This window comes from Morone saxatilis, unplaced genomic scaffold (assembly GCF_004916995.1).
Source record: "Morone saxatilis isolate NCDOM2014 unplaced genomic scaffold, NCSU_SB_2.0 Contig0, whole genome shotgun sequence".
NCBI classification, from domain to species: Eukaryota; Metazoa; Chordata; class Actinopteri; family Moronidae; genus Morone; species Morone saxatilis.
In genome coordinates, this window is record NW_023339650.1 from 2,463,018 (window position 1) to 2,474,612 (window position 11,595).

The window sequence follows — 11,595 nt, forward strand, 5'->3', positions numbered from 1 at the left end:
TCAACTATGATTCTGCCTAATTTCAGGAGAAGAAGAAGACGGTTACTGGGGTAACGCAGAGGTAACGTCAACATCGTAGTTGCTGAGTATCTTCCAGCGTTTTACCTTTTAGTAACGCTACCGTGTTCATCTCAGGCGAACTATGGTAGCTAGCGAAACACCTGCTTCGGTTGGACGTTCAGTGTAAGGTGCGAAACATTTACTGTCTTATCCATGATATTCCGTGGAAACGAGCTCACGCTGAAGTTATTTTAACACTGGCTAATTGGCTGATGCTAAGGGTAAAGGCGTTTGGTAAACTAGCGTTCAATGGCTGACGCGCTACACAGGTTAGGGTTAGGGTTAGGGTTACTGCGTGCTGGTGGTCCACCTGAAGGAACTGTCTGTAACTTCTCCAGCCCTGCATCAGAGGTGCAAGTGCAATAGTTGTGTGACTCGTTTTGACTCACACACAGGACAGCTTTCCTGTCCAAATGAATGACTTTAAAAAGCTGTTGTGAAGGGAGTGGCACTCCTCAGGTGAGTGCAGTAATCCGTATCATAGGGGCTAATAGAAGAATGTCTTCAGATGCAAGAATGTGTTCTGTGTGAAAGACACAAGACTCTTCTACTTTTCTTGTCAGCATTTCTTATTATACGGGAACACAGTCAGTTACAGTTTGACACTGTTTCTTCATTCTACATTAAAGTACACAGTAGTATGAAGGGCCCCTGTAGGGCAGCACGATATGGTCAAAACATAATGCAGTGTGATTCACGACTACTGTGGGAACGGTAATCTTTGCGGCACAAACAATTCAAATCACGATGACGTGACATTTCTTCCGGTCCGTACCAAACAATCATGTTTTCTTCAACAAGATTTGTTTCAGCTCCAAATGTTTGATTGATTTCTTGTTATTTTTACTCTTTAACTCGTCGTGGTTTCAGGCATCATGGCGAGCCAGAGGCCCCCCTCCGGCATGGGCCGCCCATTGAGCCGCAGTGGAACTGGGCTCCCTGGCGCTGGAAGACCCCCGACGGCCGTCAGACCTCCTCCTACAGCTATACGTGTTGCAACTGGGGTAAGTCAGCTGCAGCTCGGATGCAGTTTAGTTCAGATCTTCCTGTGATCACTGTGCTTCAGTGCCCTCTCCTGAGAGCGTCCGATGATCTCCCTCCTCCTGACTGACTTGGGTTTTGTTTACCTGTTAGCAACTGTAACTCTCAAACAAACAACTTTTAGAGCAAGGAAGAGTTATGCTTGCTTTTGTGATTTGCATGTAACTAGCACATACTTTACTGTGGCAGCATTTATTACACAGTGAGTCAGCATATGGGACTGTCTTTAGGTGTTGCAGTGTTGACTGGTCTCACAGAGTTTTCCTTCTTCTCTTATCAATCCAGATGGTTCCAGGTACAAGTGGTCATCCTGGTATGAGGGGTGGCATCCCCATCGCCACCCCTGGAGTCCTGTCGGCTCCAATCAAAGTGACTGACAGGCCTGTGACCCAGCAGGGGCTCAGCGGGATGAAGACTGGCATGAAAGGTAAGTTTGATGTGGCTCTGTTTGCAAAGGTTTGTATCTGTATGGTTTAATATTGTGGCATTGAACATCATCACAAGTCTCACCAGGCTCTCTCTTTGTCTCCTTCTTCCATCCGCAAAAGGACCTCAGAGACAGATTCTGGATAAGTCCTACTACTTGGGCCTTCTTAGGTAACACATGCTCCTATTAGTCGTACTGCTGTGGCTCACTATGCAGCAGGTGTTGCCCTTTCTTGAAGGCACCTGTTCATACACACTGATCCATTTTACCATTTCAAAGAGAACGTTGTTGTTGTGCTGTTAGGGGTAAGATCAACGAGTTAACCACAGAGACCAGCAAACTGCACAAAGAGATCGACAACTACAACCAGGAGAACTCAGTCTATCTCTCCTATGAGAAGAGGTGAGTGGTGTTTTTAGCTGTTAGTGCTGACACTGTGCATCTTGTAATGACAAACAGATCCTGTTCTCCAATTGAATTTAGGCCTACTGCATCTCACAGCCTTCAAATATTCCGAAATATAAGAAAATAGACCTATTGAGAAGGAAAAAAGGCAAATGTTTGTGGACTGCAGCTAGAAATTCTAAGCTAACCTAAAAGAAAAAAACCCTGCCATGCTATTAAAATGTATCCATCCATCAGTCCACCAGTCTACCATTGCACATTTGCGCATACGAACACAATGGCTCTTGTTATACAATTAATTACTGTTATAAACAGGAGTAAAACGGTGTGAAAAAAGAAATGAATCACCAGCCGTTTTTGGTTTCTTTCCCATTCAGAGCCGAAGGTCTAGCTGTAGAGATTAAGGATCTACAAGGCCAGCTTGCTGACTACAACATGGTAAAGTTTAAGCCATTGGTTCTAATTGTTTTTAGTGTGTAGCCACTGAAAACAGTAATCCTTGGTTCCTACATCCTCGACATTACAACCAGCAACAAACTGAACTAATATTATCACACTATTTGACACTTTATGGAGTATAAGCTTAAGTTATCTATAATAAGGGATGCAGTACTGTAGAAAAACAAGTACCATCCAGTATTCAGAATTTTGGCATTGAATTGGTATCAAAGTATGTGTTCTTGTGACATCCCTATCCATAATGACTCATAGTGAGTGTAAGAACAGAAAATGCAAACAGTTAGCTAACTAGCTGTTAAGCTAAACATCATTTGAATATTATACACTGGGCTGTTCTGCCCTTATTAAACACTTGATGAGGCCTACTGATATGTAGCTTAATTGTTGTGTAAATTCCTAAATTTGTATTTCCAGCTGGTGGACAAGCTCAACACCAACACAGAGATGGAGGAAATGATCAACGACTACAACATTGTAAGTACACCATGTATCACTTCCTAAGACCTAAAAAGTCAGAAGTCAAGTTCTTTGCTGTTCTTTCAATGAAGAGATACTCGCCAGCAGCATCTACGCTAACCTCTTTAGAAATCAGCCATTGTTGCGTTACTTGGCAGTAAAAACCAAGCTTGTAGCTGTCAGTAGTTTTATCAAAGGACCCTGATTGGTCTGAACCACTGCAGTTGGACAGAAGCGCGTAGCTTAAAGCCGATAGATTGTCGTGTGTTTTAGCGAGTCTAAGAAGGTTGGACACTGTTCCCCATTGCATAATGAGAATGACCTCTTATTCCTTTCATTTCCCTTCCTCTCCTCCCTCCCAGGTGAAAGCCCAGAATAACAGCGAGGCTGAAAGCATTGATAGCATCTTCACTGAGAGGAGAGAGTAAGTTATTATATTATGTAATGGTTGTGACAGGGTGTCCTCTCAAACACAGCTGTATTGCTTGAGTTCATTCATAGTTTCATTAATAACTGATAAAGGAAATTAGGATTTTCAGGTAAATGATTGATGTCAATATATGATGTCATGGTCAAAAATCTAGACTACAGTATATTTCATGAATCAACATATTTCCATGGGAATCTGCAATTGGTTTTGAGTGCAGTTTATACAGTGGTGAGCACATTCAAAAAGACTGTTACATTAAACGTTACATGGCACAAAATGAGCAGAAGCAGAAGAAAGAATCCCTGGTTTTGGCTTGAAAACATTCTTTGAAGGTGTGGTAGCTGACGTTCAATCTCACCTTTCCTCCCTTGCCTGCAGAGCTCACATAAACTCCGTCACTGAGGAACTGCTGTGTAGTGCAGAGACAGCAGCTAGCAAGCTTCTCGTGACCCTAGTAACATCTTAACTTGTGTCAACCCTGCAGTCAGAGTCATCAGACTACCGCCGTGCAAACAAGGTGGTTGTAAATCGCTGTAATTAAAATATATAACCTCAAGTGCACATTTTGCAGGAGGCAACACACCTGTGTGCATTCCTCTAGGGATCCGTGGAGTGTAAAAACTGTGCCTTTGTATGTCAAAGTGTGAGAGGGCCTTACATGTTAGGCTTTGTTGATTTGTCGATCAGAAACAGGGATCAAGAGCTCAAATTTTAAACTTTTTACCTCATATTCTTACATTGATAGGATGCTACAGAGTATTGTAAAATCAGTAGAAACAGTACAACAAGCTTCAATTACTCAACTACCAACATTATAACGACCTTGTATTGCAGCCACCGAGTCAAGACAAAGTTTTACTGACCCCTAGAATGATAATACGATCCAGTGCCTGGAACATAAATAGCTAAATGATTTTATTTAGCTAAGGCGATGTATACTGTACACATCATCAGCAGCCCCTCAGTGAGCACCACATTGCTGTGATGACTGCCTCCTTGTCCTGTCACTGGTTCACCAGCTGCTGTTTGCTCCATCATGGTTCTGCTAAAGTCTCTTCTCCTGGATGTCACTCTTCCCTCTTGATGTATGGATCCTCAAAATACCCATCCTCCTCCTCCTCTTGCTCCCCCTCCATCCGCCCGTTGTCTTGCCTAAAGGTGAATGTCTGATGACTCAAGTGTGTCCCTGTGTCTGAGAAAACTGTGGACACCGCATCCCCATCCTCTTCTTGGCGTAGTCTCCGATGGCGGTAGTTATGGAAGAGCCTGTACCAGGAAGGCCCCTTTATGGCACATACGATGAGCATGGAGGTGAACAGAGCCAAGGCTACAACACACGCTGTGAACTTCCATGAGTTGCCGAGCACAGGTGTCTGGTCTGGTTGGGGTTGCAGGGTGAAGACAGAGAGGAGAGCTAAGCTTGTAGTTGAAGAATAAGAAAATAAGAAAATGAAATATCCACATCTCTTCTTTGTCTTACCTTTATTGTTGTGGTTCTGGCTCTTCAACGTGGTCTGCAGCACAGTGGTTGAGGCCCTAGACTGCTGGATATTGACTGGCATTTTGTGTTGGTCTGTGGTGAAGGTTGGTGCTGGTGCTGATGGGTAACACACAGCTGTAGCCTCCAAAAGATCCGTTCCAACCTGATTTTCTGGAGAAGCACAGCTGACTCGTGGTCCCCCTGCACAGCCTGATATCACATATAGAAGCAATTTAATGAATGAGCCACTTTCAGACAGGCACCCCTTTACTTTAATCTGACAGCAATTGGATTTATTCATGTATGAATAAGCCCATATCAGTTCATTCTATCAAAGCTGTTTCCCTGGCTGTGCAACTGGGGCAGAGATTAAAAAAACCTTTTTACAATAATGATCGTGATGAAAAGGGCGTTACTTCAGTAGGTTAAGTGTCATCAGCACAGTTAGATTGCGTAGAGCAGTGATTCCCAACCTGTTTCCTTAAGGGACCCCACCCCCCACCTAAGTGACATATTTTATGGATGTTTCATATTCATAAAACACTGCACAATCAACCCAAACAGTGAACTAGAGTAACTGCAAATTTGTGTAAAACGACTGTTTGCAAAAAATATATGTCTTTGGAGGTCAACTTGGGACCACCAGACCAGCTGTGCATATCTTATATCATAAGGCTCATCATTTTAGTTTTTTACTGATTTTAACCGACAAAGGTCCCCGATTTTTAAAATGAGCATAGTGGTTTCATTTCATTTCAATCACATTTTATGCCCCCATTAAACTGAAGTGTACAGTAAAAAAAAGGTCCTCTTGATGTCTGAGAAATGCTTCTGGTCATTATATGGATTTGTGTGTCAGTCTACTTGGATGAAATTATAGATAAGAATAATAGGTTTCACCCACCCACAGTTAAATAACTAACCCTGAACAGAAGTGGCCGATCTAAGAATTCTGACTCCTCCTGGATCACAACGGTCACATGTCGGCTATATTACTGACAGCCTAACAACGTAGAAAGGAAATGATTACCAATGGTAACTCCTGCTGCTTTGAGCGCTCCAATACTGCTCAGCAGTGGGCAGGAACAGTTCCAGGGGTTTTCCTGAAGGTTCAGCACCTGATGGGACCAGACAATGTCAGGTTAATGGATTAATATTAATGTGGTTAACACAGCAAATCTCTGATTAAAAAACATAATGGCTTAGCCAGGTTTACACTTGGTTGTGTTCCTTTTCTTGTGCATTAAAACGAGCATTTGATATAACATTGACACATTATTCTTTCTCCTATGGACAGTAATCAACTGCAATACCAATGTATTTGGGTTGTAACATTAAACATGGAAGAATCAGAGACAAGAAAAACTTCAGAGTTCACAGTGACCGTTGCATATCTTAGGGGATCCTCCAGGGATTTTGTGTTTACCTGTAGAGTCTTTAGCTGTCTGAATAGCTGTGTGTGGAGACTTGTCAGCAGGTTGTGGGACAGGTCCACCTCTGTCAGATCATCAAGCCCAGAGAAAGACTCTGGGTCCAGGCTGCAGTGAGACCCAGTAGTAGTAAATGCAGTCATTATTGTAGCAGCAGTAGTAGTGGTAGTACACATATTTCAACTCTCAAAGGTCTAGAGCAATACAGAGATGCAACAATCCACCAAGTTTCACCAGATGTACCCATGACTTTTGTTCAAAATGTGTTTTCAAAACTTGCTAAAATCAGTATGTAGGATGGAATCTAGCGTCTTTATTTACCTGCTGATTTTGTTTCCCGACAGAGAGAGCACTCTGAGGTGTGGTACCACAGAGAAGTATTTGGCTGGTATACCAGTCACCAGGTTACCCCCCAGGTGGAGTTCTACCAGTCTGGTATAACTAGCCAGGGCTAGTCTGTCAGCTTTATTCAGAGTGATCAAATTCCCTTCAATCAGCAGTTTAGTAACAGAGCAACTGGTGTTACACTGAGGAATAACTTTCAGAGAGTTGTTGGTCCAGTTCTTTACCTGCTGATGGATAATGGACAGTTAATACAACAACCTTACACTTACAGACAGACAAAGTAGTGTGATCCACTCACTGCGAGACAGCTGAACAACAATAAGATAGAAAGAACAGAACTTTTCTTACCAGTTTGTCTTCTCCTGCAAGTGCAGCATTACCTCCCAGTATATTCATTGCTACGGCTGCAGTAAACCACAGCAGTAGCGGAGGGTGCCGGCACCTTTCCATTGTCCTACCCTGAATGGAAAATAGACTCCTCTGTTTTACCTGGGATAACGGGAAGATCAGTCCACCTGCTCAAACAGTGGAATAGCTTTGTTCTGCTCTACCCTCTGCTGGCCTGTATGTCACTCATTACTGTCTGTCATTGTAGACATTGTTGAGTTCACCTTCTTCGTCACCTTGAGTTCGGCTTTAGGGCGATGGCGTCACTACACCACAGATTCTGCTTTCCAGTTCCAGTGTGTACATTCATAGCCACGTTGGTTGCAGTTTATCACAAATCATATACGTTGTTTACATTTAAATAATAAGCAGGAATGCACCGAAAACGATTATTACAAAATAACAATTAGGATGGTTTTCTGGAGCTCAGTCTGTTTCTCCTCTGATCCAAGACGTGAGACGCACAGCTGAACAGACACTCTGTCCGTGCCGCTGCATGGAACACATCAGCATTTGCCTGCAATTTGTGTCAGTGCTGGAGAACAGAGGAGATTATTTGTCTAATATCCGGGCTGGAAATAACCAACACAGCATTTAGCCAGCGCAAAATTGATTTGACACAACCGATAAACATCAGCCACTGACATCAGTGAATGCCATCTTATTTGCTGATAGGCTGATGACTAATATTGGCTAATACTGATGTTCAGCTGATAAATCGGTGCATCCCTAATAATTAGAGTAGATATATATTAAAGAAATGCTCAGAACCGCAGAAGAGAATCGATACCACAAAAATATTGCGAGACTCAAGTGCATCAATATTTTCTTACACTCTTATAAAACCTCTCATGTAAGCTTGAATAACTGAGAAGGGACATTAATCGAACCATTAACCTTAATGTGGCTAATTATGGCCATCATGTTAATTGTTTTCCCCAAAAGAAGATGAGACACATTGCACTAAAGAGAACTTTGAGTTCTGGTCCTTATTTGATACTTTTATGTTCATTTAATGGACTGTGCTATCTTCTGACGCATTTCAGTGTAAACCTTGATCAGAGTACAGTATTTCTGAGTCGGTGAGTTCTCTTTTATATGCGTGCAGTGTCTTTTATTTTCCTGATATCTTTTGAAAAAAAGAAACACTTTGAACTTGTTGAACTTGGAATTCAACAAGCACACCTATTCTTTCATGGTATAAATATGTCTACTGAATAACCTTTAACCTGCATACAGTACAGCAACATCGGTCAGTGTCCTTACTGTAATGTTTGTGATCACACACACATCTTATTCCCTCACTATTCTATATCACTGAAAAATAACCAAAGACACTTACCTGTACTTCTACGGGCTCTTAGATGAACTTTAATTCACCTGTCAGCGTGATGCAGCCAGCACAGCATATGACCTTTGTTCCTTGTTGTAAAACCTGAAGGCTGACATGAACTGTTACAGCTAGCTAAACATTTATGATTGAAGGAAGGCCTCCTTTCTTCGTTTCTTTCTCACTTTGTATCTTTAAAGTCCCCCTCCAGTGTTTTCTTGTTCCTACAGTCTGATGTTTGAGCTTCACTGTGCAGAATGATGTATGTACAGAGTTTCAAGAGTAGTTGAATGCTGACGGAGTAAAGAAAGCAAAGGAGAAGGATGACAGAGGGGAGAGAGAAGCGTTGACATGATGTACATTTGCTCAGTCCATCCTTTATCTATCGATCTTAACTGGATGTCTGTCCGTCTTATCTGTCCTGCATTTGAATGTGGCTCAGGACCTCTGTCACACGTCCCCCTCCCCACGCTTTTAACTAGTTAAGGCAGAAAAAAAATGACACCAACAACAAACTCTCACACGCTTGTTGTGTTTGCCATGCAGGAGAGAGGAGGCTATCAGGGCCATTGAAGAAGAGATCAGGAGGGAAAGGCGGGTCGCTGACGAGGTTGTTCAATCAATGCCGGCTGCGAAGCAAGAAAAGTATTTTACCATGACGACAGCCAATGAGGAACTGCTACAGGTACTCATGTAGTTTTAGTCTGATGTTGTTAAAATACCACTCTTTACTTGTTTTACTTTAATATACGTGTTAAATATAGTCTAATGTTTGCAGTGATAATACTTTCATATTACTATTACTCATACTGTAGTTCAACACTGTCACTGCACTAGGGCTGCAGCTGCCCATTATCTTCATTATTTATCTGACGATCATTTTCTTGATTAATCAAGTAGTTGTTTAGAGTCCAAGGCGATGTCCTCAGATGTCTCATTTGTCCATAACCCAAAGATATTTAGTTTACTGTAATAGAGGATGAAAGAAACCAGAGAATATTCCCTTTTGAGAACCTGTAATCCAAGAATTCTGACATATTCTCTTTAAAAAATGACTTTAAACTCCTTGTTTTTCATTTCACAGGAGCTAACTGTTCTCCAGGAGGAGCTGGACCTTCTGATAACCAGGAAGGAGGACTACGAAGCAGTAAGTTGGGTTTCAAAGAGGAGCCGGGGGGGTGGACAACCCCCAAGTCACCAAGTTACCAAGTTACATTTAAGACTTTTGAAGACATTTTAAATAACACATAGAATGTACTTTAATACCTGTTACATGGTCATACATATGAACAACCTCAATAAAAACCAGTAAGGATGATAAGGCCTATAATAATTTACCAAGTGCTAAAGGTCAATTTATTTATTTATTTATAATTTATGTATTGATTTATGTCACATTTTTTGTCATAACTTCCTAGTAGTTGTCCAATCCTTGCCAATAATATCATTATTCAATTATTAAACATGACCTGGACCTGGATAAGCAGCAGAGGATGAATGTATGGGTGGAGAAATATTTAAGAGCCTTTTGTAAATGAAGTCTTTATTTAAGGAAATCAAATGGAATCTATGGCTTTTAAGACTTTTCAAGCCCTGCAGATACTGTAGCAGCAGGAACACCTCTAGCTGCAGTAGTAATAGTAGTGCAAGCTGTTGTACCTTTCACCGTTCTGTGTGCAGGAGCTGGCCCACTCGCACATAAAGCAGGAAATGGTCCGGCTTCATGAGACTCGCTCAACGCTGGAGGCGAAGCGGGACGCCATGGAGGCCGAGCACAAGAGCCTGGGCTCCCCACAGGAGGAGAGAGAGAAGCTATTCAAACAGGTTAGCTCCACAAGCAGCCAAAGAGAGTGAATATAGACAACATACAGCAACAGAGTTTTATTAGGCTAATGTAAGCTGCATTCATTGAAAATAAAATCAACCTTAAAACAACATTTAAGCTGCTAATGATTTGTTTTCCAGGTGAAGGAGGACAACCAGGAAATTGCCAGCATGGAGAGACAGTACGTATTCATATTAAACACAATATGTCACGGTGTCACCAAAACTCTGTCTGCATTAGGTTAAGGTTTGATTCATTCATTACTAAATAACTAAAATTAGAAGTCCAAGAAGAAAAGACACGAGCAGATAGTGGACACAGTGATAGAATCTTGGTTCTTATTCTATAAATGACTTGAATGAAGCCAAATTAGGGCTGCATGATATGTTCTATTATTTTCACTGCTATTGCCATTGTGATATAATTCATGATTATTATGAGAATAATAATTTTTGCATCCTAATTTTCATTTTCACTGAAGAAAACATTAAAATCCTGATGATGTGACATTTATTTGGAATCTGTAGCGTGTAATCTGTTTTCTTATCTGGAGAACAAGACTTGTAGGCCAGGACATCTCTGCAGCAGTGCAGCACTTCATTATAATGCTGATTGTCACACATTGTAGCTTTATCAAAGAATTGCAGCTTTTGATAATATTGTGCAGCCCTAAGCCAAATCTAATCTAGTAAGACCAAAGTCAATTTTGCAGCATCTCTGCATGATCTTTTAAAGTCTGTCACAACAGATCCAGTTGAAAGAGAAAAAGAAGAGTTTCATTCTTCACATCCATGTTTTTCCCCATTCACCCTGTGACCTCACAGTTACTTGCTTCTTATTTTAAACTGTGCTGTGTGTTTGCGTGTGTGTTTTTAGACTTACAGAGATCAGGGAGAGGGCCGGAAAAATCTCAGAGGAGATCCGACAGCTGGAGCAGGACTCAGAGGAAGCACAGGGTAACACCGGATCACAATTATTTCCGCTCAGTGTACGCTTTTGAAAAATTGCCTCTAAAGTGTGTCATCTTATATTGGGAAAGTCCTAAACCACTGTACACTGTATCAGAGACTGTAAACGTCAGGGTGCTGCTATTGTACATGACTCACACACTCAAATATTTACATAAGAGACACTGTAACCTTTGTATGATCAAAATTGTTGTTGATTCATTTTCTTTCAATGGGCAAAATGTGTCTTTACCCATCACGTTACCAAACTCCTGCACACAAACTATCAACAGCAAACTAACTCAGTTACTAACTTACTAAGTGTATGATTGCTGAATAGCTGCTTTGTGTGTCTGTAAGGGGAGTGCCAGCAGAAATACAAGGAGCTGAAGAAGAGAGAGGAGGAAATTGACCGTAAGTTGAACCTGATAGTGGGCCATGATAGTTAATATGAAACATCACAGTATTATTCAGTGTTACCGAGGGGGATCTAGTGACTGTATATTTAATTTATTTGTAGTCTTATCACAGTTGCTGTATGGCCAATACATTAACCCTTAGGTGTTCCTCGGG

General features: G+C 41.5%; 2 protein-coding genes across 4 annotated transcripts in view; one reads left to right on the plus strand and one right to left on the minus strand.

The window, feature by feature from the left end:
* Positions 1-935: 935 nt before the first annotated feature.
* Positions 936-11,595, plus strand: part of ift74 (intraflagellar transport 74) — a 12,683-nt gene continuing 2,023 nt past the window's right edge. Inside the window, exons 1-13 of one of the 2 annotated variants that reach the window (XM_035667398.1) lie at positions 936-1,064; positions 1,387-1,528; positions 1,650-1,698; positions 1,832-1,930; positions 2,311-2,371; positions 2,807-2,866; positions 3,211-3,272; positions 8,797-8,935; positions 9,335-9,397; positions 9,931-10,074; positions 10,216-10,256; positions 10,952-11,031; positions 11,383-11,436. In XM_035667398.1, the coding sequence (XP_035523291.1) occupies positions 936-1,064; positions 1,387-1,528; positions 1,650-1,698; positions 1,832-1,930; positions 2,311-2,371; positions 2,807-2,866; positions 3,211-3,272; positions 8,797-8,935; positions 9,335-9,397; positions 9,931-10,074; positions 10,216-10,256; positions 10,952-11,031; positions 11,383-11,436 (1,123 nt within the window). The remainder of the gene's footprint in view (positions 1,065-1,386; positions 1,529-1,649; positions 1,699-1,831; positions 1,931-2,310; positions 2,372-2,806; positions 2,867-3,210; positions 3,273-8,796; positions 8,936-9,334; positions 9,398-9,930; positions 10,075-10,215; positions 10,257-10,951; positions 11,032-11,382; positions 11,437-11,595) is intronic. The other variant, XM_035667481.1, reaches the window with a different exon arrangement.
* LOC118332417 (leucine-rich repeat-containing protein 19-like) lies at positions 4,346-7,473 on the minus strand. Of its 2 annotated transcripts, none has more exons than XM_035667812.1 (6): positions 6,882-7,473; positions 6,510-6,760; positions 6,185-6,296; positions 5,789-5,876; positions 4,759-4,959; positions 4,346-4,656 (listed from the first exon to the last, which is right to left on the minus strand). In XM_035667812.1, exons 1-6 carry the CDS (start codon positions 6,981-6,983, stop codon positions 4,346-4,348), a joined length of 1,065 nt encoding a protein of 354 aa, XP_035523705.1. In that variant the 5' UTR covers positions 6,984-7,473. The 2 variants fall into 2 exon arrangements, with proteins under 2 accessions (XP_035523705.1, XP_035523622.1); XM_035667729.1 differs by having other exon boundaries at positions 4,759-4,968.

Bases quoted from the DNA above. Each gene is read 5' to 3' on its own strand.
- LOC118332417 (XM_035667729.1), bottom strand. From the start codon at position 6,983: ATGGAAAGGTGCCGGCACCCTCCGCTACTGCTGTGGTTTACTGCAGCC. The intron at 6,761-6,881 runs GTAAGAAAAGTT...ATTATCCATCAG, and splicing joins TTGCAGGAGAAGACAAACTG to CAGGTAAAGAACTGGACCAA. The intron at 4,969-5,788 runs GTAATCATTTCC...ATGTGATATCAG, and splicing joins AGCAGCAGGAGTTACCATTG to GCTGTGCAGGGGGACCACGA.